A 27577-nucleotide genomic window follows, 5' to 3' on the forward strand; every position below is an offset into this window, starting at 1 on the left:
GAGTGCTGATGGGTCCCTGATAGAAAAATCAGTGTCTAAAAGTTTGAGGACGTGGAGATAGGCTTACTTGTTCCGCTTCCAAGCACAGCCTCAGCACCTGGGAGGAATACACACAGACCTTTAGCTTATACATCCATCAAGAGAGTTTTATTGCGCACTGTTATGCTTGGCTTGCAGTGAGCAGCCGTTCTTGAGCTTGAACAGCAGCTAGCTACATTTGCGGGCAAGAAGATATGAGCTGCGGATCGAGGAGAAGGGGGGAACGAAGAGACAAACACGTCACGCAAGATAGCACCATTTTTATCCAGGGCAGGGATTAAGTGCCTGATAATACTGCGCCGAAGTTTGGCCGCGCTCGCCCACATGCGTGGCCATATGTCTCATCTATGTCTCACTCTCCTTGCAACACGCCTTGTGCCTAATTTATCACACCTTCGCTGCTTGTCAACATGTATACTCTCTGTCTTCCAAGCCTCATCAACATGATACAGTCTAGCACCCACATACAACCATGTTCAATGAGCAGGTTGTACCAGACTGTGATTAAAATGTGTGGTTTAGGTATTAATTGAAAGTGCTGATATGTACACAGTCCTGCGGAGGATAGTACTCACGGTACACATTCTACACAGCTTCCGTACAAGTGCCCTGTTTCCGTACCTTTGGGTGTTCCCTGATGTATGGAAGTCCGAGCGAGCAATAACGTCGGAAATACCCACGGAGGAAGACATGGTCGGCAAATAAGGTTTCAAAAGTCTTTGCTGCAGCGTTGGGCGAAGGATGCGATCTAGCCTTGACAAGTTATGTCATTAATCATCATCGTAAATCTCAAAAATATGCGACTCACTTCCAAGTTCGGGGAGTTGTGAAGCATTGTCAACATGCGCGCCGGTGAAGGGACCTTGATCACGTCGAAGGTGTAGCTGATGGTTCAATGAGCTCCAAAAAGTTATGCCAAACGCCGCCGGTGCGATGACCGGTAACTGTTCGTGCTTCGCCGGCAATTCCGGTTGATCGTCTCTATGTTGTCGGTCCGTACCAGCTGTTGAGATTTCCTACGAAAATTTCGCAGCTTCTCTGTTACCCAAGACTTCGCGAGCTCCCGTGTTTTTCGCATGGTATCGGTTCACGATGGGGTAGTTCCGGACTATGGGGGAGTCGACCTTGTTACAGATAATGCAGCATTCGAGGCGCTGGTGGAGGATGATCCCGTCCATGCCCCTACGATAGCGCGAGGGCGAGCATGTCTGGGTTCCGATAGACAGGCCCAACAATCGCATCGAGAACCTCGTTGGGCGGGTGCTTGAACGAACACCGCCACTTGGTGACGCTAATGAACAACCTGAGGATGTTGAGCGAGTGCAGCAAGAGTAGTGAGAGCACGCACTCGTCGACAGCCGGCTTGTACGGGCATCCGCTGGGATGCGATGAGGATGGGGCGATGGGAATGGTATTGCTTGGGCTTTCACGTCCATGAATTCGTGGGCCGGCATCTATGCAGGGTCAGCAGCAGAGCATGAGTTTCTAAGAAGTCGCGCACCTACTGAGCCCTCGTCCTTGGGGATCTTCACGTCCACATCTCTGTCTCTCTACTCAGCCCTCTGCATTCAGTTCCTATGACCCCGCCTGTAATCGCCCAGAGAGCCCCTCGACGCCGCCCTCCGCGTGCTGCCATGGTCACTCTATCTGTCGGCCGCCTTCGCCGGCCAAGCGTCATTCCGTATCGCAGGCGTATGTCCTTCATCCACTGTCGAGTAGTATTATGCGGCAAGAGCATGGGCTTGTGTTGATGCTTGCGAGCACGCGCATGCGCCTTGTTGACTCTGAGAGCTGCACCGCGAAATGAAGGTATGTGAGGCGCATGATATCCCGCGAGCGAGGTCTACGCACGTCTTTAACTCCCGTTTTTGCCTTCATGTACAACACGGCCCCACCGCCACACCCGCACTGAGGACGATTGCTGGGCACCCGAGCGCTTTAGCGTCGTACAGCGTGTAGGCAAAGCCGTCTTCCTACTCGGCCCTCGGTGCCACACAAGACGCTCTCCATTGGCAGAGTATGGCGTGGAAATATTCAGTGGAGATGGTGAGATTGCGAGAGGTCTTGTTCGTCAGATCTCGGATGTTGTGCTCGTGCGCGGGGGCCAGGTATCTTGCAACCCTCCGGCGAGCATTGTGGAGCATCGTCGGAGCGCAAGAACTAGAGGAGCGACAAATGCGGCGGTCGTCAGATTTCAAGTTTCCAGCTACTAATGCAAGGCCCGCCGGATATTTGCGTCCGAGTCAGATGGGCATAGTATGTCAGAGCGAGGTGTGAGAGCTCTGAGGACGTGGTGACGCGAGAGGGCAGAGGCGCAGTGCGTCGACTAGTACGAGGACTAGCGAAGAGGTTGTTGCAATCCGTGTGGCGCCGAGCCATCGTTCTTCTGGGCGGCGACCGAGATCGACATGCAGGAGTGTAAGCAGACGGAGGTAGTGCTCGGAACTCGGAGACGAACAAGCGGCAAACGCCACAAATCTCGCGCCTAATTGAGCTATGAGCTGTATGAGTATAGCCCGCACGACGTGAGAGAGCAGAGCGCAAGGCATACGAGCGGGCCTCATCCAGCGCGGGGCGCTGGGCAAGTTGAGACCTGGGTGGCATCGAGTGATGAACGGGCCTGGCAGCGGCGGAGGCCGACATGCGAGTCGATGGAGGTGGTGGGAGAGGAGCAGCCTGCAGACGCTACACAAGCTGGGCCTGCGAGTTCTCACGTGGGCATTACGGCGAACGACCAGACCTTGAACACCGCACTTTCGCCTCGCCTCTAGAGCTCTCGTATAACTCCATTGCTTGGCGGCTCTGCAAACCACATGGCAATATTGTGCCTCGTCGGTCATAACGCCTTTGTGCCCTTCCTGTCTAAACCGGCCTCTCCACAACCGGTATGCTCAAGTGACCCGGCGATACAGCTTTCCGGCAGCGTCGCGCCAGCTCGGGACACTGCTTGAAGAGCATGAGAATGAGAAGATAAAGGCGAAATCCAAATCCAGGATCCATTAGATATATAGCAGATAGCTGTGTATAACACTCAGGATCGCAATGAAATGCTCATCAATAGGCTACGGCAAGCATAAAGTCAGTGCATACAAGGGTGCAAACATGGCGAGAGGATGCACAGCATAGCATAGCAAGCACGGCAGGGGCGGCGAGCCGCGCAGTCGCTGACGTTCTCACACCCTTTCCGGTCGTACTATGCTCGTTGAGGCATCACTTGCTGTCATCATTCGTCTAACGACCTCTTCGTACTCGTACTTCGCCTCCCTGGCCATGCGCAGGAAACGAGAAGAATATCATCATCCACCTCCCGAGACATCCACTCGGAGGCAGCACTAGTACTGCGCTCACGCAGAACGAGTATGCCACGCCTGCACTCCACACGGCCTCGTATTGCCCGCGAGAATGAACGCATCGTTCGAGGATCTGGGCGCTGCTGAGAACGTCAGCACTTGGTGGCCCGCGTCACGATAGTGCAACAGCGGGCAACCAGAGTACGCGTCATAGAGTTTCAGCAGAGAGAAATCTCATAAAGTAACAACGCGCTGATAGTCCCGTAGTTGCTACCGTGGTAGTCGAAGTATTTGACATTGATATTCATGATGTAGTTCCGACTGGAGGTCAGCCACCATGGGAGGGATGGCCGCTCGCCTCAGCGCGAGACCAAGATAACCGCGCTGACGGAACCGCGTCCACCCGTCGTTGCGAGCAGAGTAGTCAATCGTGAGCGAGCTCATGACTACCCTTGCGCACTCGAGCGACACGTTGAGCGAACAGGGTCGGGCTGCCGACGAGTACACCTGCGTTCACAGGCGAAAGAACACTAGTAGCGAGCAAAGCGCGGGCATTTCATTTCTCGATCGTAGGGGTCATTCCGGTAGCAGCTTCGTGCATCTTAAGATTGTCATCGAGCTTGACAATCGCGCCGTCGCCAAGGATAAGACAAGGGTCATGGGGGCCGCACGGACGAAAATGACGAACAAGAAAGCCTACACGGCGACATCAGCGTGCAACATCCCGACGCGGTTGAGTACGGCTTACGCTGCTCATGGTGTAGAAACGGCGCTGATCGCGCCGCCACGAGTTTTGATGGCGAAGGCCATCAGAGTCCCACCGAGCCGACAGAGGGGTAGAACGCGCCGAACACCTTGACCATGTCCTTTTGCAACGAATATCCCATTATGATGGATGACAGAGGGTCGATATCATAATGAAGATGACGCCATGAGAATGAAAGATTAGCAGGTGTTCTGCAATTCGAAAATGCGCAGCTGAGGTGCAGACTTGTAGTTGGCGTCCACAGAGCCCACAGAAGGACGTTGAGACGCCGGCCGAAAAGGCCGAGAGCTTCATCGGGAACTATAGGGGCAGCGATGGCGCGGACCTGCAGCGACTAAGGCGTCGAGTAAGAGATTTAGGCTCAGAACGTGTAGGACGGCGTGAGCGGAGAGGAAGGTTGCAATGATCCCTGTGGCGCTTGGAACTGTTCACAGCGCGGACCAAAAGCTGGGCAGAGCGAAGAATGCGAGGGAGACATGGTCGACGACGGCGCTCGCATAGTATTTACCGCAGCGCGAAACACGGCTTCCTGTCAAGGTCTGACTGAACTTTAGTCTCATCGTCGTGAATCTCTAGCAGTATGTAGCTCACCTCCAACTGTCCGGACCGTCGTTCAACATAGTCGATAGGCGCCAGAATGAGGCTTTTGTTGCGCCAAGGACATGGAGAGTGGCCACCCTGAACAGAGCAAAGATTAAAGACTGTTCGCACTCCACGAGTATTCTCACCATCGTTCGCTGACTCTAGACTGGTGGCAGTTGGCAGGGTTCTGCACCCCGTGTCTCTTCCGCAGTAACCCCTCGCCCGAGACTTCGAAGACGCATACATCGTGCATGAGAGGTCGGTTGAGGACTGAGCCATCCCGGAGCCTGAGACAGCTTGTCTTGCCGCCGGTAACAACGCGCTCGAGATGGCCATGAAATATAATCTTTTTCATGTATTCATACGGAAGCGTGATCGTAGGCGAATAAGTCCCGCCTCGAGCTGACATGGCCAACGACCGCGTCGAGCGGCTCAGTGCCAGGCTGGCGTGTGGGGTGGCGGGCGCTGCGACCCGGCGACGCTGATGAAGGGTTCGACGACGTTGAGGAATTACACCATCAATAATTCGACCTTGGCCGGTATCCGCTGGGATGCGTCGGGAGGGACACGCTAGGTGTGAGGAGCGCGGTGCGCGCGATGGGTGTGTTCGTGCGACTACACACTAGAATGTTCATTTCAACGGACCGCAGAGTCTTCGGGTAGGCGGCTTGCTTGTTGCAAAGCAATCCATCCACGCGGACTGTAGTCGTTGGAATTCGTCGCGCGTGTATCTATGGGCCTATCTCTGTTTAACGTCAATAACGTAGCATGTACGCGTCTGAGTAATGCGCGCACCGGCTGGATTATTCTTCTCGGGGGCCACTCGCGCCACCGTTCCCATCTCTCCGCTCTGCCCTCGTTCTCAATCTCCTCACGCAACTTCTGTCCCCAGGACCTGTCCGCTTCCCCGGTTAACCCAACCTGCTCCTCCGCACCAGGCCTTGCCCACTCCTCGATTTACGACACCTTCGCGAGTGTAGAATTTTTTTGGATTGTCGTAGCGCAGACTTCGTTTTCTGGCGGCGTGGTTGTGGCGCGGCCATTTTAGTCCTCACAAACCCGACCATGCGCTCTGCAAACTCTGTTCTATCGCGCGCCGAGATAGAAATGAAGCTCAAGAGATCATCGGAAGAGGGAAAACACACACCTTCGGCATATAAGCTTGTCTTCACTCTCCATGTCAATGCCGCTGCCTCGTCGTGACGACGGCCGCCGCGTACCCGAGCAACTTCGCGCCGCGCACCATATAATTGAGGTCACCATCTGGCTTAGCCTTCGACGCCACTTATTCCAGTGTCCTCCCCATGGGCCTTGACGTGAGTACTATCAGTGTGGTTGGTGAGACGACGGCTTCAACTGCTCCCAGTTTCGCGGTCCTATGAAGAGGCGGTAGTGCGTCTTGCAGGGCTCTGTTGGGGAGCGTGTAGTATAATCGGCGCAAGAAAACTACCAGGAATACGCTGTCGAAGTCATCCAGTCCTTCATTCAGAAGCTAAGAGACGACGCCAGGGCAGAGGATGAGACGCCGAGTACGACGCGTGAATGCAGGGAGCAAAGCATGACAGTAAGACTGGGAGTTAGGATGAGAGGGGCCCTGAGCCCGGCGACATGGAATCATCGACAAGCTCGGCGGCGGCAGAGGTCGACATACGGGCTGACGGAGATGGTGGCTGCGAAAAGCAGCCTGCAAGCGTCACAAAGGTCGCGCCCTATGTGGGCGCTAACGACCTAGGACCTCGCCGCCGTCTCTTTGCTCCTCCTCGACCTCTCAACGCCTGATGCACTTTCAAGATCCCGAGGGAATCGTGCACTAGGTCGCGATACCTGCAGAGTTCTGGCGGCGGACGGCACCTCGTGTCTTCCGAGTAGACTATTATTTTATGCCTGAGGCCTGAACGTTGAACGCTAAACTACTGTATAGCCAGGCTTGGTGATGGTTAGGCACCAGTTTCCCGAGCGTGAGCGCGATATGGGCGCATCAATCCGAAATGGGACGGAAGCGCGACCCGTCGCTCATGGCGCTCGCGGGCTGCGGACAATTTCTGTTCCAACTCCGACCTCCATCGACCCGTATGTCGATTTCCGCCGTCATTATATAAGCCTGTCGATAATTCAATATCATGCGGCCTCCTATACCGGGTTCCAGTCTCGCTCATACGCTTTGCTCTCCGCTCCACCCGTACGTTTTCATCTCTCCTTATGATCTCCTAAGTCTCATCTATATCTTGTCGTGCAAGCAGGGCAGTTCGCAAAACCGTATGACTGAGTTTACGAAGACTGAAGTGACTGCGTCGCGGTCACGCATACGCCATCTGCCAGAGAGCGAGGTCCACACTACGGCAACGCGACACATGCAGAGCACCGTATGCTGAAGCAATCTAAGGAAGGAACGGGTGAAGCCTGGGGCGGAGAAGCCAATTGAGGGACAGGAGAGAGGCGAGTTCTAGGGCTGGGCTCAGGCAACGTTTGAGGAGCCTGAGGCAGAGGGCAGAGCGGAGACGATAACTGTGGTACGCGCAGCCTTCTAGAAGAAGAGATTGGCAGATGTGCGTACTTTTCAGAAGCATGCATGTTACATTATTGACATAGACCAGAGATAGAGTCTACGAATACATGCACGACGAAAGCAGGACAGGACGGCTCCAATCTGCCCAGATGGGCATGCTGCTTTGCATTCCTCCGCAACAGGTAGGCAGCCCGCTCGCCCGTCAAAATGAACGTCTCGGCGGATGACCAAACGGACCCGTTTATCGCGCTCATCGCGCTCTTCGGGCCCAGCGTCTTGCTCTCGACGCGTCTCAGCAGATGCCAGCAAAGGTTGTACCTCCGACGTTGCACATCCTCGGTGCCGTTATATCCGCCGTCAACATCGCCAGGCCGGGTCGCAGCATCCAACACTTCAAGCACCAGCACAGTGGGTTACTTGACGCGGTCGTTGGCCACGTTAATCTGAAGCGAGACTTACTCGCCTACGAGCACACTTCTGTATCAACGCATGAACTTGATTGCAGCCCCTCGGTACTTCGACCTCGGCGTCGTCCGTGACAAGATGGACTGTCTCAGACCCCGGGATGGCCTCGCCCTTAATCTATCCCTTGTGTGCAGCGTACGCGTCTTCGAAATCTCTGACGAGGAATGACTGCGGAAGAGTTGTGGCATTAATGCAGAACCTTGACAGCCGCCACCAATTTAGAGCCTGCAAACGACAGCGGGGACGCTCGTGAAGTGCGAGTGGGCTTTGGTTGCTCCGTTTAGGGCGGTCACCCAACGCTCGATGGATTACTTCCCATATTTTCGGCGCAACCAAAGTGTCATAACCGACGTCTATCGACTATGCCGAGCAGCTATCCAGATTCGGCGGTATGTCGCACGCTGCTGAGATCTGCGACGACGAGATTGACATTCAGCAGAACTTACAGCAAGCAGTGTTTCATGGCGCGGAGAAAATTACCTGAGCGCCGTTGGCGACCCCTGCGGACACTGGTGGGACCTTCGCTCGCTCGCCTTGCCATTGTCGCTCGTTAGGCGAGTTCTGGATGGGCTTCTCGACCTCTTTGGTCGAGAACCCAATGTCCCCCTGCGAATTCGGGAGAACAAGTCGCACGCTTGGACTCTGCCGCGCAGCTTCCAAACGCAGGGCCTCTGTTCGTCACGCGGATGGCAGCGCTCTCGTCTGCCTAGAGATCAAAGCTCCATCACGACGAGACATCCCCATGAAGTGAACAACGAATAAAACTCAACGTGTCCTATGTCCCATCAACTCAGCATCGTCATTTACTCTAGCTTCTCTCCCTACCGCCACAGCATTCGCAATTCGTCGCCATCAATGCAACTATCACCTCGGTCGCTGAACTCCCGCAGCAGGTCACTACCACCTTCGACTGCAACGACGTCAAGGATCAGGGCAGCAGCCATCTCAGCTCTACGGCGACGATAGCTACCGGTACGAACATGCGCTGTGTGCTCCCGTGAGATTCTCTCTGCTGTACATCCAAGGCGTGAATGCTGATATGGTGTCCGTGCAGACCGCATCTGCGACTATCGGACACTCCCTTTCTGGATCTTGCTCCCGCTTCTGCACGATTTGTTCACGCTCGTGTATTTCGCAGCAATCTACGAAGTCATGCAAAGGACAGGTTCATTGGATTTGTTCAGGACAGACCTGGTACTAGCGCTGCTAAACGAATCTCGACCAAGAGTTCAGGGATAGGGAACGTCGTCGTCGCGTTATTTACAGCAATAGATAGCAGATGTACTTTTTGGCATAATATGGACGGCGAGGCAAGATCGAGATGGAAAGTATACATGCAAATTGGAACGCGCGATAAACAATGGCCGCGCTCTTCGACGCCGGTGTCAGGCGACTTGACAACCAGTAGCTATCGACTATCGCGCATTATGGCTTGGCCATACATTGGGATCTGATCGAATGAGCGTACGTCAGCCGCCGTGGCAAAGCGTGAAACAGAGTACTCACCTAATGAGTGGATGTAGAAGGCCCCGCCACCATTCTGCCCGAGTTAGCGGACGATCCGACGATGCCGCCTTCGCTTGCACGTTCAGCGGCTTGCAACATAAGATCGGCGCCGGATTCCATTGGGTTGTCCCGACGCGTAAACGATGGACCCGGCAGATGCGTGAAACTTCCCCCTTCGAGTCCGTCCCATGACTCTTCTGCCGCACTGCTTCCGTCGTTGTCATTGTCTTCTACTCGCTCTGATTGGCCGTATTCCAGAGGTTCGCCAATATTCCCGAGGAAATCCGAAGGCACCCTGAAGCTGACGGAGAAGCGGGAGACTTGCTGTGCATCCGAATTGCTTTCACTGGTGGCATAATCAAGCTGACGGAGGTTTAGCATGAAACGCTGCACCAGCAGAGGGGGCTGTAAACGAGGATGATTAGCCAATGAATATCTGGGACAGCTCGTAAAATTGTCACCATAAATTGAGTGAAGGTAATCGCATAGTTTCCCTGTAGACAGATGATCAGAACTACCCAGAATAGAAGAATGTTTCAGCACTGATCACCCCAGAGAGGTTGCTTTCTGTGAATGTGAGGAGTTCCAGAATATTCATAGCTAGAAGTACACTGGAATTATATGTATCATATAGAGCGTTCATAGTGTCAAATAGCTTACAGAAAATACAGGGTGCCTGAAAGAATGCTACATGAGTTGCGTCGCACTTGCGTGGGAGGCTGAGCTCGAAAGAGAGATCAACTTGCCGTCTCGGAGCAGCACACCTGAAATAGATAGGCTGAACTGTAGCCGTCGCATCTGCTTGAACTGCTTGAATGACTTGATCCATGTTAGCACAAGGACGATGACGTCAGCAGCGATCAAGCTGCATCTTGTGAAATAGAGCACTGGGCACATGCACATAATGATTAAGAGTGCACATATGAGCAACGAAGGCTCACTCCTGACAAAGACAATCAGCATAGAAAAAAAATGCAAAAATTCTGCCTGTACTCTGTGTTCAGCTTCGGCGGGATGTTGGTAGTTGCGCTGCATGTAGTGAGCAGCGGAGTGTCCACGTAAGCGTCCACGGTGCGTGTCCATTGAAACTGGACGCAAATTAGTATAGATGATCTGTATAACTCCTGAGAGAATGGCGCACAATGTTTTTTCCTACTGGAACTACTCCTAGTATGAGTGGGGCGGCAAGACAGACATATTTAATCGGTGAACCCTGCCAGAGTGCGTATACGCGCAGAGCAGAGAACACTACATCAAGTATCAGCATGATTTCCTACAATTCAATAGTGGGTATACCGTTAGCACGCACAAGATACCAGGACGGTGCTCATAAAGAACACAAGCCTGTTCAGTACATATCCTGGTCTGCACCTTGTGATGGATATGATGACTTGCGGTGAGAGAAAATTCTACCGAACAGAGTGAACCTCTGTAGAGCGGTACCATAAGTTCAATCCATCCTCGAGCATCAGCGCGGACTCACACCATGATTGTGTCGAGGGTAAATAGGAAAAAATTGGGCCTAGAAGCATTATCCATCGAGTGGCGAGCAGCAGCATCGAGGAGATAGTTAACTTCTTCTTCCACACCGCCGCGATTTCTTGATTGAGGGTTATAGTGTATTCGTAAACTATAAAGCCTAAAAAATGCTCAGCTCAGCGCCACCAGGGCTTTTGAATGCCACAACATACACAGCACCGAGGTTTCCACATAGTCTATTGTCAGCCTAGGTACATATGGCGCATGTCAGTGGCATAGTGTGCATGCCCCAAGGAGAGAATACTCGTACGCAGATAGAGCCTCCTGCTGCAGTTCTCCAGTTGACTGAGACATGTCCCGTGTAGACTGTTGTGCGCTAGGAAGGTACAGGCTGGTCTGTCAGACTCCCCAGGAACGCATATACCTACAAGATATATATACCATTACCTATCTGGCTGCTCGGCGTCATCGTCGTGCACATCTACCCGAAGCAGAATCAGAGTTCACTAGTAGCCTATCGCTTGACTCCGTGCAGAGTGGAAGACGCGCAGAAAAAGTTCTTCTAGCGCAGGCCGAGACATCTGGGGTGGCACGGAGATGAATCAACGCGTGTGATGGACGTGAGTTTAAGTTGATTGCAGCACACTACCTTGATTGTTCCGGCGATGCCTTGCGCAGTGCACATCCACGGATAAACCCAAGCTTCTCAGAGATGAGATGGACAAAGCTGTATAAGCTCTTCCCATTGGCGCTCCCGGTAGCTTCATCTTTGATATGGTCGATGACCCTGTATCGTTGCATTGCCCGTTGTCAACTACGGCTGATAGATTACAATGATGAGGCATACGTCTCCAGTGCTCGCTAACATCGCTCTCTGTTGGTTAACCAAGTGTGTGGAAATTGGGAGAAGTTATTTAGTACGGCGTTAGGGCGTGTGCGGAGGCTGTAACTTGTCGTACAGACACCATGTAACTGAATCGTAGAATGAGCAAGATTTTATTCCGCACAAAATCACTGACAAAATTCTAAACTTGTGGCCCACGCACCAAGCTCGGCGTAATGACTGTCGGCGTGGTGTTGTCGCCCGGGCGGAAGATGATGCTCAGGAAAGGGGTACCACTCGCACTAGACTACACAGACAAGAGGCTGCCTGTCATGATATGAAGCTGGAACGGAATGAGGGAGACGTATCATTGTGAGACGGTGAAAGACGAAGTCGCCTTTGACAGTAAGGTTAACACTGATCTGGAGGATGCGGCGAATGCAGGGCGCAAGCGCAGCAGATAATCGTAACATTATGAAGCTCAGGCTCTTTTTATCCCTTGCAGAAGAGCAGCGCAGAGACGGTGCCAGCGAGTAGAGCCCGGTGAAAGAGGATTGCGACGAGTATGGTAACATCATCCAGAGCTGAGATATAGCGTCTGGGCTTGGTTTGCTGGCTACTGAGCACGTAGGTCTAGCCGTAGAAGTGCCAGCAGCCTGTGGATGGGTGTAGGTATTCGCGAAAAATGCGACAGGCCTGAGAGGTGGCGGCGCGAAGAAGGCGGCAGGCTGAGAAAGCGCGATGACTCACGTAGCGCGGGCTTTGTGGCGTTTGCAGCCTTTTCAACCACTCCCGCATGTCGACCTCTGCCGCTGCCCAGCACGACAATAGCTCAATCATGCACATGCTGCAACTTTATCTTCATTAAGCCTCTATCTCACTGGTACGCTGCGCCTCTGCTCTCAGGCTTGCGTGTCGCCGCGCCAACTTCTCACACCTCGCTCAGACATACACCCATCCGGCGTGGTGACCGGTACTGCGAGTGTTGAAGCTTTGGAGCTTGAAATACATTACAGTTTTAACTTCTTCATTTTTTTAACTTCGGCACAGTCACCGTTTGCCGGTGCCTCTGCCAGCACCAGCAATGGCAGCGTCGACCTTTCGGGTGCGGAGACGTTTGACATTGAGCAGAACGGCAAGGTCTTGACTTCCACCTCAATTTCGGGCTCGAACGTTACCGTCACCTACATGTAGAACAGTGCCGTAAGATAATTGTATCTCTCTAGGAAATCAGAGCATAGCATAGGAGTCGCTGCTTGTTAGCCTGCACGTGTAACTTTGAGTCCCGCATGATCTCCGTCAGCGGAACCGATAACTATTTCGGACCCCTGCGCCTTATCGAGAGTCTTCCGTCATCCTGCCGCTGAGTGATTGCAATACACCCGGCAGCTTGCGATACAACAGGGCCGGCGGCAGCGGGAGTGATGGCGCTGCCCAAAGAGGGCAGGGGGATTTAGCGCTTGTGTCGCAAGCTGGGTGAATTGCAGTCATTTGCTCATTCACCTGTCGCCATCGATCCGCACATATCTCGAATACCACCTACAAACCCGATAACTTCTCGACAGGCCCAGTCAGAGCCTCCCCTACGCCAAATTCCAGTCTCACCCATATGTTTTGCGCTCCGCTCTTTCGTGCTGTATCGCCAGGCCTCTCATATCCCGCTTTGACACCTCTTAGCTTGAAATCCACGAACCCTTAGCCTGGATAAGTATCGCATCCGCATTCTCAGTGGCTCTACTGCGCAGCCGCTGCGCGATGGCACTCACTAGGGCGCTCCAAGACGTCTCGGGAGCAAGCAAAGCCAACACCCCACCCCACCCGTCGTAACCACAACATTCGTGTCAAGCTCTGTCAATAAGATAGCAGATCACGCGCCACTCCATGCGAGATTAGAGGGCGGTTTAGCCATGCTGTTTATGGTGCGAAGACGTTTGGGCACGCTGGTCATCATGGCAAAGTAGCGACGTTCGTATGGGGCGTGAAGACGTACAGACGCGCCGCAGATGTGCGCCCTTTCATCTCATCATGTGCATGAGTTCGTGAAATTAATCTCCTCCCCATTGTGCGGACAGATCAGCTTGCAAGGGGGTTCGTGAGACCGAGACGGCTGAGCCATCGCCAGCCGCTGGGAAACGGATTACACTGTGACGGTACGAATGGGAGACTATGCACGCGCGGAAGCATTGTGTTGAGAGAAGCGCGTGAAAGAGTTGAGCCAGGACTGGCTTAGGGAAGCACATCGAAGCGATTCGCAAGTGGGACGAGTTCCAAGGCTGGGCGCGGCGACACTTGAAGAGTTTGAGGTGGAGAGCGAAGGTCTAGGGTCGAGAACGCCGGTACAAATAACCCTCAAAAAGAAGGGTTCATCAGGTGAGCGCATTACTCAAACGTATCTGCGCTCTGATATTGATCCTGCTTAGAGACAACTCTCTTGGAAACATGCATGACGGAAGCTTAACGACCCAGTCTGCCTCGATAACTGGTTTGCTCTACGACCGCTCTGTGGCTATCAAGCTACCTCTGTCAGGCACAGTAATGCTCTCGAGGCTGTGCGCTCTGTCGAAGCGAACGTCTCGACGTAGGACATCACGGACGAGCTTACCGCGCTCGACACGCTTCTCGAACCTCTCTTGTTGCTCCCAACGCGTCCCAGTGGCCATCAATAAAAGTTGCACCCCAAACGATGGGTCTCCTCAGCCTCGTCGAACCCGTTATTGTCACCAAGTCCAAGCGCCCGTCACCTCATGTGCCAGACCACCGAATAACCCAACGCGATCGTGGGGCGTGTCGAGTCAAAGCGTGACATGCTCACTATGATTGCGCTCCCGTGCAGGCAGACCGAAATGACTACGCTTCCTTAGCACTTCTGAGTACCGCATCATCAGGCGCGAAGTCAGCCAGCCTAGACCTTGGAATTATCTCATCGCCAGTCCAACTTTCGCGCGCCACGAACGCGTTTTCAGTGTCTTCGGAGTCTTAGTCGAGGAGCTGCTGCGGAATCATGACAGCCACCATCAGACTGCGCAGGCGATGGCCCGGGAGCACTCGTGGAGCGCGGCGGTACTTGGTATTCGCTCTGTTTCTTATGGCCGTCGTGCGCTCGCCAGTCACGAACGGTGTCTTTGACGCAACCATCGCCGGCGTTGGACATCCCTCTGAGCTTGACAGTTAGTTGTACACTGCTGAGATTGCGTCGATGACTGATGTGTTACTGTAGCTCTACAGGCAGGAAGCCATGTTCTACGCCGCAGCGAAGGCTACCTGAGCGCCGTCGTATCTCTTCCATTGCGGGCGCTAATGGGACCTTTGCCCGCTCACTTCGTCAAATCTCTGGCTACCTATCGCGGGCAATCCCTGGGACCACAGCGACTCTCTTCTATGTCCATGCTGGTTTGCATTCTCGAAAGTGGATTTTTCGGTCGGTGCAGTTGGGGCTACGGGCCCACATCCCCGCTACTCGCAGAGGAACTCCGAATGAGATTTTCGACCTCCTCTGCCGAGACCTTGATACCGTTGAAGGCACGTTGAGTATTCTCCTCGGCCCATTTCGTGAAGATAACTCGACACGATCAATCCCTGGGCGGCGGATCATAAGAATACTGCCGTGAACCAAGGAGAGTTATAAGCCCGTGACTTGCAACTTCGGCGTTCGCCAACTTCCAGCGGTAACCACCGGTGTTCGCCGGTGGCCATTGGTGTTCGCCGGCGGTCCTTGCCATATACGGGTGCGTCACTGTGAGCGCTTGTGAACACCACCGTTTGTTGTCCACTGGAACCCATCGGAATACAGCAGCAACTGGTGAATATTGCTGTGTATCAGTGGCAAGTAGTGGGGTATGTTGGGATATACCAGTGTTCAGCATGTTATGCTGGCTGCCACTGGTATTTGGTCCGGTCGATTCACATGGCAGGTGGCAGACACCACCAAACACTGGTGACATCCACTGGCAGGCAGTGGCCACTATCCATCAGCATATGCTGTTTATTGTTAGTATGTCATTGAATAATAATTTTTGGCATTTTTCACTGGTCTTTGGGCAAAAGTGTGTGACATTGGGCCATGGTGTGTGACTTGCTTTCCAGGTTGGGCTAACTCTCATGAACAAATTGTTTTAAGACTAGTATCTGGCAGGTTTGGTCTCATGCTTTGTGCATAGATGGCTTATATTACACATATTATCACTCAGAAAATATACATTTACCTGAGAATCACAACAACAAGGTTCATAGCTGTTGAAATATTAATGTGACTGCTGGCAGCCTGCCCCCACTGCCTGATAGCTCATTCCTGAGCTTATAGAAAGTTTATAAAAAATCTCAGGAGCCTCTAACCAGGTCTGTGTAGTTTAATATGCTTCAAAGAATTACTTGCAGCTGCTTCCACTTGGGGACACATCCGGCAATCAATTTTACACACCTTTTGCACTCAGACAGTGTACCGCGTAGAGACACTTCAGTGAGAGCTGAGTTCTGGGATAGTGCACAGTTCAGAGGAGAATAGGCATCTATACAGATGCCGGTGGCTAAGCATGTATTGAGCTTATTACAGAAAAATATTTGTATCTATATTGGTACTTGATAAGCCAGTGGCTTCAAGCAATGTTTGATGCAAATTGCTGGTGATGTGTGCCAGTAGCCGGTGGCAACCTGCGAAGCCCAGTGGGATCCGGTGTGTTTCACTGCCGCCCACTGTTACTCACTGATACCCACCAGCCAACAGCAGCAGCCACTGGAGACTAGCACTGGACTTCACTGGATACCAGTGGGTGCCAGTGAGTACACCCCATATTCAGTGGAATTTGGTGTAGTTGTCAGTCCCGGGCATATTACTGACCAAGGACAGCGCCCGTGACAGTGGTAACCTGGCGCGTGCCCTGTATCTGGAAGCTGCAGGCCGATATGAACAACGCACCGCTTGTATTCGCGTATACGCAGGGTTCTGACAACTCAGCTCCATCGTTGGCTCTGTCATTTTTTTGCTTTCAATGTTCGCGGCAGGAGGCTTAGTGCTGCCTCTACAACTGCCTGCATCGTGAGTCGCTCAAAATCACGTTGATCTTTCTCATGGGGAGACTGTTTTTCAGGCTTTGCATATCGTCATGCTCGCTGGCGTACTCTCTGTAGTTCTGGTTTCGATCGTTGTCCGTGACGATGGCGCAATCTTCGAGCTTGTCAACAGGTTCAAGCCTGCTGGAAGGCCATCGGGGTAGATTCTCTGTCGAAATATTAGCGCGCACCCTGCTTTCTGCTCATGTCTTCTGTGCCCCGGCCCGTATGCTCAACGCGTTTCTCGAGGGCATGGACGCGACCGCCGACGCGATCGTGGTCGACTTTTTCGTCCTTCTTCGATAGGAAGTGAACGTTGTGCTGCCGACGCGACCGCGCCGATCATGCTGTCGTTGCCATGAAGGCGGCCGTCATCTCGGTCGCTGAACTCTCGCGGCAGACCTGCTAACACCTTTAATCCTAGCCACGCCAGGAATCACGGCGGCAAGCGTGTCAACTATAGCGGTCTGACTGCAGGGGCAAGCAGAGACAAGGGCGCGCCTTTCTTTCCATGCGAACTCCTCTACTATACCTCCAGAGTACAACGTTGACGTGGTACCTATGTAGACAGCTATTGTACTAATATTTACCCTCTCTGTCAAACTACCTACTAGCGCTCGCGCATTCTGCGGGGCCGTGCAAAGGGCAAGTTCTACAGGCGAGTTTGTAACGTACGCGATATCGGCGTTGTGGCTAAGCGAGCATCATTCAACCTCCTAGGGATAAAATGTGCCGTGTTATCGTTCTCAACAATGAATTACCAGTATATGTTCCGGTGAAATACAGGCAACAAGGGCGAGATTGGAATGAATGATACATACGAAACCAGGGTGCAATAAATAAGGAACGGCCGTCTTCGACACCGGCGTCAGGCAGCCCACCAATCGGCAGCTACCGATCGTCCTCATTTAATTTCATGGCTTGGCTATATATCATACTCTGAGTAAGCGTACGTCAAGCCGCCGTAGCGAGGTGTAGAGCGGAGTACTTGCCTAATATGCAGTCGTAGAAGGTCCGGCCACCGTTCCGCGCGAGTCGAGAACGACCCGCTAATGTCGCTTTCGCTTGAGCATTCGGCGGACTGCAACGTGAGAGCGGTGCCGGGTTCCGTTAGGTTGTCCCGATCCGCAAACGACGGGCCCAGCTCGTTTGCGAGACCCTTTTCGAGTCCGTCCCGTGTGGGTAAGTCTACGATACTTTCGTTACAGCAGCGGGCCCACAGCATATTGCATCTTTGGAACAGCTACGATAGCCATGCTGTCACCCGTCAGTGCTTGGCATGCTTGCGAGACCGCTGCGCTGAAACGGCGACTCGGAATTCTCTCCGGATCAGTGTGGTCATCTTAGCCGATCCCCGCCTCTGTTGCGCCGTTGAGCGATTCGCTAACGCCAAATTCCTCGCAGGCGAGCTTTAAAACTCTCTAAGTTTACCACTTGCTCCTGTAGAGTTGCAACCATGCCCGCTACCGAGACTTCACCCGCCGCGGCCTCTCCCGAGCCCCTCAAAGCACCTTCACACACTCCCGTATTGCTTGCTGAGTCTGAGCTGGTTCCTTTGCCCTTTCGCAGCCGCGGCGCACAGCCCTTCAATGCTCAGCCCTCTCGCGTAAAAATCTACAGGGTAGTCGAGGTGCCAGTCACGCGAGCAACGTCCCGTCCTCCCCGCGTTAACACTGGTAAGAAGCCGCGCGCATCGCCATACGAGAGGCCTGCTAGTACGAAGAAGGTTTCCGTCCAATGGGCGTCCGCTCCGCCATCCAATTCTCGTCAACCGTTGCCCGACAGCTCAGGGTCGGCGCCCCCGGCTGGGGATGACAACAATCTCAATGGGCCCACCCTGGAATTGATTCCGAAGCCTCTTGGGGAGGCCGGGCGTCCGGGACGTTGCGGCTACAACCTTGGAACCTCACTTAGGGCGATTGGCTGGCCTGGCGAGGACGTTGACAGGCTGAAGGTGTGTACTAATCTGTGGTCGTGTCCATGACTGTAGTCACACCCTACAGAGCAGCGTAGGTCTTGCAGTTGAGAGGCATCTTGACATCACGATGTGCTATATGAAACAACTGCCCGCTGCTCTCAAGAGAGCGTGTGAAGACGCAAGTAAGCATTATTATGTGTCATATACTGTTCATAACCTTGATGTGCAGGTTTTGGCTGAATTTTATATTCTTGAAGCTTACGAGAAGATGTGGCCCATTGAGGATGTTATCAAAGCAAGGCTCAAGTACACGTCCTGCCGTGCGCGCCTAATTGATCGCCAGAAGAAGACCTAGGGCACCCGGGATGCTGTAAGCCTACTCTTCACAAATCTATGCTCTGGACCATAGACAGACTGCTTTGTCCCTCAGCTTGCATAAATTAACATTCTTTGAATCATCTTTCACTATCTCGCTGCCGTAGCTATCACTACTAGACTATCGTTACCTCCTGCCCTCATAATAATGCCTGCTGCTTAGTATGTATCTCGGCAATTCAATGCACTCTGACATTTCGTATGACCGCAGGCTCGTTCAATTTAGTCCAGCCACCGGCACAGATTTGGGGTATATCTGTGCGGCGTAGTCTCCGTTGCAGAGTCGCCAGACTCAACCGGCAAAGCGAGGATCGTCTGTCTGCGTAGAGGGGGTATCACGCATCGATCTCTATAGTGCCCTCCTCGGGCCTCAGTGGTCTACTGCTTCCGTATCTGGCCTCAGCGCCACCCGCTATCCGTGCTCTGCAGCTGACACTTAGGTCCTGGACTCACTGGCCATTTCAATCTCCTGCGCCATATCGAGAGTCGTCCGTCATTCAGCCACTGGTGGAGGAACGGTAGTCTACCCCTCCATTGTAAGCTACTAACGGCTGGCCCTTCATGAGCCCAGAAACGGAGCACGAAAGCGTAGGCCATTCGCGTTGCATGACGTTTACGCGGACAGAGAGTCCGAGGGTTGGGGTTTCCCCGCCGCCTTATAGGCGCGGGCTTGGTGGCGGCCTGCGGGCTGCTCCTTTCACAGCTACCACCTCCGTCGAGCCACATGTCGACCTTCGCTGCCGCCAAGCCCACTGATGGATTTCATGTCGCCTGGCTCAGAGCCTCTCTCCGCCAGATTCCTGACTTACCCGTCCTCTGTCCTCTGTCCTCTGTCCTCTTTCGCGTCGTACGGACGCCTCATGCTCCGCACTGACATCTCCTGGCCCGAGTTGAGGGACTAGATACCTCTCACAACCAACACACCCGCAGTTTTAATAGTTTTCTTGCGTCAATACACCTTGGCAGAGCGCTGCAAGAATCCTCGCCGCCTCTGCATAGGAGGCAAGGCCGCCGCCCCGCCAACCACGCTGATAGCATCCGCGTCAAGTCCCGTCAGGAAGACGCCAGAAAGGGCGACGTCGAAGGCCAAGCCAGATAGAGACCACAATCGTCTGCTGTACTGCGCGAAGACATCTGGGTACGCGAGAATCGCCATCACGCCAGCGCAGCGATGTTCATGCGAGAAGCCAAGGTATAATTAGCAGTCAAGGACGTACGTTTTCCTCCTTCCTGCGAGTTTTTAAGCATCAGCTTTATCTTGTCGTGCAGGAGCAACAGTCCGCAGAGCGCGTGGCCGGGTAGCGAGAACTGAAGCAACTACGCTACGATCATGCATACATCGTCCGCTAGAGAGCGTTGCCTACACTACTACGATGCAAAAACAAAGCCTACACTTGTGAAAGCGTCGTAAATTGAGACGACTGATGAACGGAGCCTGGTGCAGAGAAGCAGGCCGCGGTAACACGAGAAGGGACGGGTTCTGGAGTTGGGTATGGACGGCGCTTGAGGAACTTAACACCGAAGGCAGAGCCAAGAGATGGGAACTGCGGTACCAGTAACTTTCAGTAACGAGAGCTTAGAAGGTGCGCATAACTGTCAGATGCGTACATGTCGTGTCGTTGACGTTGATCAGAGAGGTAGTTCATGAATTCACGCATAACGAGAAGTGTCAGTGGACGACTCCAATTTACTTGCATGAGCATGCTGCTTTGCGCCCGCTTTGCAACGCGCAAGCTGCCCCCTCGAACACTCTGCCAGCCGTCAAAACGAGCGGCTCAGTGCACGACCGCACGAACTCGTCCGGAGCGCTCACCGCGCTATATAAGTCAATATTTCGCTTCCGACATGTCTCAGCGTATGTCAGTAAATGCCGCACCCCGGTGTTACCGAACTCCTCATCAACACTTTCAGGTCGCAGTTCCGCCACTTCCTACACCAGTTCACTGGCGCGGTCTTCGGCCATGTAAACTCGAAGCAGGACCTATTCGCCTACGGTCGTTTCGATATCAATGCACGGATGCGGCTGTATCCCGTCGCTACGTAGAGCGCGGCGTCATCTGTGGCCGGACAAAGCAGTCTCATACTCTGACAAAGCCTTAATCGTCATCGAAACCCTCGCGTCGAGTGTATATGTCTTCGTCTCGGGCGAGGGGCGACTACGGAAGAGACATGGCCGTGCGGAACGTAGACAGCCGCTACAGATCCAGAGCACCCAGACGATGGCTGGAGAACACTCACAATGCACGAAAGGTTCTTGTTCTTTACTCCGTTTAGGACGACCGCCCCACACTTGCTGGATTACCTTGCATGTCTTTGGCGCAGCCAGAGTCTCATCTCCGGCGCCTATGGGCCGCTGAGCAGTCGCCCGGGTGGTAAGTTGCACACTGTTGGATTCGCAACGATGAGACTCATGTTTCACTAGAACTTCACGGTAAGCCATGCTCCACTCCGCAGCGGAAACCACCTGAGCGCCGTTGCCGACCATCTCTTCCTCCGCGGACGCCGGTGGCATCTTTGTTCGCCCACCCTGCCCGACTTCTGGCTCACACCGCAGACATGCCTGGACGTCGTAGCTGCCCTATTCCCCACTCCCAATTGGCACAGTCGCCACTGTGAGCCTGCCTGATCGTTGTTCGCCAGGGGAGCTCCGGATGAGCCTTTCGGCGTCCTCGATCGAGACCTTAGTGTCCTCCTGCGGATTCGTGGGGGCAAGTCTCCCGCTCCTGTCTCAGCTACGCGGCTTCCGGACACAAGGGACCCGTTCGCCCCTCGTTTCCACGGACAGCAATGCTTCTGCCTGCCACCTAGGGATCACATTTTCATTAGGAAGAGTCTTTCGGGTATCTTTCGTTTGTCTTGTTCACGCAGGTGTCCTATGTCCTGCCAGCTCTGCGCTGTCATCGACTCTGTCTTGTCTCCTACTGTCAACATCCGCATCAGGGGGCCCAGAGCTGTCTCTACGTCCGTTTATACCGTGAGTAGCCACAAATCGAGCTGAATTCTCAGGCTGACACCCATTTCAGGCTCTTAGGCGTCTGGGTGTCCGGGGGTTAGGGTTCCTAAGCGCGCAACCTCTGCGGAGCCCGGGCGCGTCTGCAGGTTGCTCATCCACCCATCGTCGTCGACCCGTACATATGTCGAACACCACGCACGCGCGGAAGCGCTGTGTCGAGGGAGACCCGCGAAAAAGCTAGGCCTGGTCTGGTTTGGGAGAGGGCATTGAAGGGGCTTGCGAGCAGGGGAGTTCTATAGGGCTGGCGCGGCGACATTTGAGGAGCTTGAGGCGGAGAGCGGAGGTTAGGCCTAGGGTCGGAAACGCGGATATAAATAATTCTAAAAAGAAGGGTTCATCAGGTGCGCGCATTACTCACGCGCATTACTCAAGCGCATCCGCGCTCTGTAATTGATACGGTTTAGAGGCAAATTTCCCAAACACATGCACGGCAGAAGCTTAACGATCCCAGTCTGCTTCGATGACTAGTTTGCTATGCGATCGCTTTGTGGCAATCAAGCTGCCTCTGTCAAAGCGAACGTCCCGACGTGCGACTTCATGGACGAGATGGCCGCGCTCAACTCGCTCCTCGAACCCCTCCTGACGCGTCCCATCAGATACCAACAAAAGCTGCACCCCAACGATGCGTCTCCTCAGCCTCGTCGAGTCTTTCATCAGCATCAGCAAGTTCAAAACACTCGCTTCTCTGTGCCAGACCACCGCGTTGCCCAACGTGATCGTCGAGCGTTTCGAGTCAAAGTGCTTCCACGCAGATGCACCGACAAGACTGAGTGTCTTAAGCGCTCTTGAGGCTCCTCTTTCCCCGGCTGCCACCACCGTCGATTCACTTATCGCCGCCGCCGCCAATCCTGATAACGACTCGATGCTTTCGAGCCCCCAACTCCCTCCAGCGCCGCCGGCCAGTCTCACTCGAACGCCTTGCACTCTGCCCTCCCACGTTGTGCGGACTCCTCTGACATTTTCACCCCAAAACGGATGGCTAGATAGCCTGGAAGACCACTGCACTTGCAGCCATCGCAATCGTACAACATCGGGCGCTAATTAGCAGGCTGGTCGAAACAGTACACGGTGCTCCGCCATGGGGTTGAACCAGGCCTGATTCTAGAGGTATCGAGGCGGTAGACGAGCGACACGGGCTATAGAGTTGGGCACGGGCGACGTCTGAAGATTGTGAGGCGGAGGACAGTGTGGGAGGACAAGAGGAGTGGACTAGGTGCGCGTATTACTCAGCTACATGCACTCTCTGATCCTGATATTATCTGGAGACAGAGCTGATATACGCATGCATGGTGAAAGTTTCACGAATTCAGTCTGCCTGGACAGCCATGCCGCTTTGCGGAGGCGACCATTTCGCGACAAGCAAGCTGCCACTGCCGTGTGTAGTAGCATGACCCAAGACTCTACGTTCGGCAGAGTCGGACGTCTCGATATACAGTTACACGGATCTGTTTATCGAGCTCAACACGCTCCTCGGACTCCTTATCTCGCTTCCGACACGTCCCGGCAGATCCCGATAAAGCTACATCTCTGACGATGCGCGTCCTCGGCCCTCGTTGAGCCCTTCATCATCAGTGTCATCGTATCTAAGCCCCCGCCATTTCATGTACCGGGTCAGCGAGCTGCCCAACGTGATCGTCAGACGTGTCGAATCAAAGTACCGATACGCTTGCTTTTACATTTGCGCTTCCGTGCATGGGCATCGACATGATTTCATTTCCTCGGCACTTCGGGTACCGCGCCATCTGCAGCGAAGCCACCTGGTCCGGCCCCTGGAACCACCTCATTGTCGGTCTATCTCTCTTACACGCGATGAACGTGTCGTCGGAGGCTTGGTCGAGAGGTAACTACATAAACATGGCGATACAGAATCTCCTCCTCTGCGGGCGCCAACGGGACCCTTGCTTGTTCGTTTCGTCTCTGGCTGCCTATCGCAGACAGATCCTGGGGCCTCAGCAACTCTTTTTTTCTTGCATTTGCAAAAATCGGAGTTCTAAGCTGGCGCAGTCGCCGCTACGAATTCGTATCATCATTGTTCGTAGAGGACGTCAACCTTACGGGATGAACAAAGGAAAGATACTCGTTTACCTCGAGGCCGTCTTGTCCTGGTCGTTGTTCGTGCTCGACGCTGTCGCCCGGCCAGAAGCTGATGCCTGAGACAATAGCACGCGTAGCCGGGGTATTGCTCGCATTAGGCCACCTGTCAGAACGTGAAGCAGAGTCCGTGCGAGAGGCTGTGGTTACTCACGTGAGCAGCCCATAAGCGCGGTAGTTGTGGCGTTTGCCGCTTGTCCTTTACAACCACTCCTGTATATTGACCTCTGTCTCTGCGGACCACAATACAGCTCGATACGCACAGGTGGTAGCCTCTTCTTTTCCAGACCTCTCTTTTTTGTGCGCTGCATCTCTGTCATCTCGCGTCACCACGCCGACTTCCCACACCACGCTCTGGCATATCACGCCCATCTGACTCAGACGCAAATGGCCGGCCGGCCTTGACGATCTCCACGTTCATGGCTTCTTTAACCATCATGCTCCAATAACGCTTTGTCATGCTCGTTGGAATATCGCAAGATGTCTAGCAGCCGCCGCGCACGAACGCGATATCCCGAGACGAGCGAGACCGTTATCCTACCATCCGCACTGAAAAATTCCGCCGTTCGTGTGATATCATGCACCTAGTACATTCTGAGTTCGTGGTGCAGGCCAGAGAGTATGCACATGCGTGATCGCAAACATCGGGCACACCCGTGCTTTTATCGCGCAACACTGCGAGCTTGACGACTGTCGAGAGCCAAGTAGGATTCGCGGAGCGCAAAATGCAGATCCAGTACGATTAGTTCCAAACACCTGTCCAGGCTGTCCTCGTGAATGCTGTCTACGTGGTTCAGGCTCGACTTCTGCATTTGTCGGAGAATCCGGAAGCTCTATACGGCAGCAATCCCGAATACCTTGCCAAGTCATCTATGCATTCACCTCGGCTCCGTAAAGGACGCGGAAACTGTGGGGACGGCAGAGACAGACCTACCAGATATTGCTAGGCGACCATTTTTCTATCCTTGCATGAGAATTGTTAGTTGTTGCTGACCATACATGCATTTTGCGCAATTGTGTACAAATCTCCTCTCTTGTGATCTATCCCATTTGTGCTTCGCATGAGAGCAGTAGTAAAGAATTTCACAGACTTCACGACAGAAGCTGATTCACTTGCGCTGAAAACGGGTATTGCTCTTCCCAGAGGCAACTTGTGCGTCCTATTTAGATAGAAAGCAATTTAGCCATCAGGTTCGAGCCTACGACCAAATCAAACACGCCGCACCTTGTTCCAAACAGCCTTGAAGCTTGGCTGAGCTTGGAGGTCGTCGATATACGTGCTAAAGCGAGCGAATTTCTCGCCGCGCAGGACCTCGAGAGTATTCCTGCCATCGCCGACGGGATAAACGCCCAAATCGTTCTCGAGCAGCGCGACCATAGTTGACAAGAGTGGCGCGACTGCTATGTCGGCGATGCCACACTTCTCGCCGGCAACAAATCCTGTGGCGGGGAGAAGCTTCTGAAGCGCGTCAAGAGCATCGAGGAGCTTGGTGACGGGCTCATTCATCCAGAAGTATGCTTTGAAGGCGTCGAAGACCTGTGCATCGAAGACGGCGATGAAAAGGCGGGCTCTCGCGCGGAGTACAGGATCCTGCGGCAGAAGGCCGGAGTCCGGGAAGACATCGGCAAGGAATTCAAGAATGACACGGGACTCCCTGAGCTTGGCGGACTCCGGGGAGGGCTGTTCCGGGCTGACCTTGGGGCCGCCATAGGTGAGAGCAGGAACCTGGACAATTATATATCAATCCATGAGCATAACAGGAGATTGATGAATGATAACTGACCTTGCCGACCGGGTTGACTTTGTTAACGAAAAACGCAGGCTTGTCTTTCAAGTCGACATAGTACAAGGTGTACTCTGCCTTTGCCTCTTCGAGAGCGATGTGTACAGTTTGGCAATAGAGAGAGATCTACATATGGCTGTGTGTCAGACGCTTTTTGAAGTAGGTGGACCAGTCTCTCCAGACAGACGTACAGCGTGAGTATAGAACGTGATTTGTTCGGCTTGAGCCATGTGGTGCTTTACTGTGTGTGGGCGGTGGCTGATGAGTGCAGGATCGTCGTGTTGCGAGCGTCATCGGCAAGCACTGTCTTTATAGAGCAGGATTCGTAGTTCGCGCAGCAGCGCATCAAGGCAAATCAACGTTGCTGGGACCATTGAATTGGTGAGTCAATGAGAAGACGCTTTTTGACATGAACAAGCCAATCACGCCATCCGGATTACCAGCACCTGCGCGATCGTCGGAATTTGTGCGTGGTATGAACACGTCCTCATTGTCGTTGTGCAGAGTTCGGCACATGCATCCCTACTGCGCCGACAGACAACCGTAGCTGAGAGTACCAGATTTGGTAATTTTGGCACTAGACACGTCGTCTTCGGGTGAGCAGCTTTGCTGATGAGGACGTCTGTTCTGACAAATACCGGAAGGCAGTGCGAGACCGGGCTTGAAATATCTCGAGAGGATAAAGTCGTATACAACGAGTTGCGCCGCCGCGTGGGCCAAATAGGTGCGGGGGTGCGGGCATCAGTTGATCCCATCATTGATAAACGCGCCCCGTGTGACACGCACTGGCACACCGCCACGCTGGCAACTCAACGCTGTCATCATTCGCCGCCAACCAGCTTGTAGAGGGAGACAAGCTTGACAACAAAATCCTCAGAGCTTCCTACATATACGAAGGGAATTAAAGGACTCTAAGTCGTCTGCTAAAGTAATCGCACGAGATGGCCGGCGTGCGCACAATATCCATGCGCGCGTGAAGAACTCAGTGCAGAGCGACGTGATTATAAAATCTTGTACCTTCTATAACGCGTCGAAGGAAGCACAGCTGCTCTCGCTGCGAGATAGTACCGATAATTGACTCGCGTTTCATTTTCGGAACTTTTGTAAGCTGAAAGACAGTACTTTAGGTCACGGCAACGCGAATCTGTCATGCACCTCCAGGTACACGCCCTGTCACCGCAAACATTGCCCAGATGGAAACTGAGCGCACTCGAGGTGTATAGCAACACTCGTGTTGAGTCGCCGGAGCTGCATTTCAGTAAGAGCTTCCGACATTCATGAGTCCAAATTCTCGTATAAGGCACCGCCGGCGAGCGTGTCCGCTATGTGGCGTTCCACTGGCAGCTTAGGCTCGCGGGTAGACAAGCTACGGCCGCAAGTGCGCAGCCGTACTGAGACGCGATCACAGTAGAGACCTCACAGACAGCCTTCGGCGGCCGTGCGTGCTGCGAGTCCCTTACCGCGTCGTACCTCAGTTTGGGGACCTCGGCGGGGAGCGGGCGCATATGTGGGTATCATTTATCAGGCGCAGCCTGCACTTTAAACGTGCTAGTCAAAATTTAGCGAGCCGACTTCGTGGAGAATTGGTAGTCCTCACAAACAATACAATCAGGGAGCAAATAGGTCGCGTGCGTTGCGTGCGTCGGCGTGAGAACACAAGGTTGTCCATGGTGACAATCCTGCTGCGGTGATTCGGCCCAGATCTGGGCTCGCATACAAAATTTCCAGCCTTCATATTTTCTCTAGCCAGCTTGTTTTGCAATGATGTTGCAAACAATTACATGCACAACCCATAGCGAACTCATGGCATCTCTGAGACAGATATAATCACATGAAACAGCCAGAAAGTTGAAATTAGTGAGTGCATAAATATTGAGTATACAACCACAGGTTT

At 53.6% G+C, this 27577-nt stretch overlaps 7 protein-coding genes across 7 annotated transcripts; 4 read left to right on the forward strand and 3 right to left on the reverse strand.

Moving 5' to 3' along the window:
- Positions 1-1221: 1221 nt before the first annotated feature.
- Positions 1222-4086, reverse strand: PHACADRAFT_207578 (uncharacterized protein; the record flags this gene model as incomplete). The annotated part of the gene is made up of 4 exons (XM_007394092.1): positions 1222-1493; positions 1541-1581; positions 4018-4025; positions 4078-4086. The coding sequence occupies 4 exons, from the start codon at positions 4084-4086 to the stop codon at positions 1222-1224; spliced, it is 330 nt and encodes a 109-aa protein (XP_007394154.1).
- Positions 4087-7265: 3179 nt separating this feature from the next.
- On the forward strand, positions 7266-8042 carry PHACADRAFT_253358 (uncharacterized protein). Its single transcript, XM_007394093.1, has one exon. The coding sequence runs from the start codon at positions 7391-7393 to the stop codon at positions 7628-7630; it is 240 nt and encodes a 79-aa protein (XP_007394155.1). The 5' UTR covers positions 7266-7390; the 3' UTR covers positions 7631-8042.
- Positions 8043-9140: 1098 nt separating this feature from the next.
- On the reverse strand, positions 9141-9558 carry PHACADRAFT_253360 (uncharacterized protein). Its single transcript, XM_007394094.1, has one exon. It carries the CDS (start codon positions 9533-9535, stop codon positions 9155-9157), a length of 381 nt encoding a protein of 126 aa, XP_007394156.1. The 5' UTR covers positions 9536-9558; the 3' UTR covers positions 9141-9154.
- Positions 9559-17958: 8400 nt separating this feature from the next.
- On the forward strand, positions 17959-18995 carry PHACADRAFT_207580 (uncharacterized protein; the record flags this gene model as incomplete). The annotated part of the gene is made up of 3 exons (XM_007394095.1): positions 17959-18456; positions 18506-18602; positions 18678-18995. The coding sequence occupies 3 exons, from the start codon at positions 17959-17961 to the stop codon at positions 18773-18775; spliced, it is 693 nt and encodes a 230-aa protein (XP_007394157.1). The 3' UTR covers positions 18776-18995.
- Positions 18996-21431: 2436 nt separating this feature from the next.
- PHACADRAFT_253363 (uncharacterized protein) lies at positions 21432-22030 on the forward strand. The gene is made up of 3 exons (XM_007394096.1): positions 21432-21520; positions 21550-21769; positions 21819-22030. Exons 1-3 carry the CDS (start codon positions 21447-21449, stop codon positions 21987-21989), a joined length of 465 nt encoding a protein of 154 aa, XP_007394158.1. The 5' UTR covers positions 21432-21446; the 3' UTR covers positions 21990-22030.
- Positions 22031-22430: 400 nt separating this feature from the next.
- PHACADRAFT_159885 (uncharacterized protein) lies at positions 22431-22853 on the forward strand (the record flags this gene model as incomplete). Its single annotated transcript, XM_007394097.1, has 1 exon — positions 22431-22853. The coding sequence occupies one exon, from the start codon at positions 22431-22433 to the stop codon at positions 22851-22853; it is 423 nt and encodes a 140-aa protein (XP_007394159.1).
- A 2028-nt stretch (positions 22854-24881) lies between these two features.
- PHACADRAFT_253365 (uncharacterized protein) lies at positions 24882-25920 on the reverse strand. The gene is made up of 4 exons (XM_007394098.1): positions 25875-25920; positions 25684-25809; positions 25125-25625; positions 24882-25059 (listed from the first exon to the last, which is right to left on the reverse strand). The coding sequence occupies exons 1-4, from the start codon at positions 25911-25913 to the stop codon at positions 25009-25011; spliced, it is 717 nt and encodes a 238-aa protein (XP_007394160.1). The 5' UTR covers positions 25914-25920; the 3' UTR covers positions 24882-25008.
- Between the last annotated feature and the right edge of the window lie 1657 nt (positions 25921-27577).

This window comes from Phanerochaete carnosa (assembly GCF_000300595.1).
Source record: "Phanerochaete carnosa HHB-10118-sp unplaced genomic scaffold PHACAscaffold_4, whole genome shotgun sequence".
NCBI lineage: Eukaryota > Fungi > Basidiomycota > Agaricomycetes > Polyporales > Phanerochaetaceae > Phanerochaete > Phanerochaete carnosa.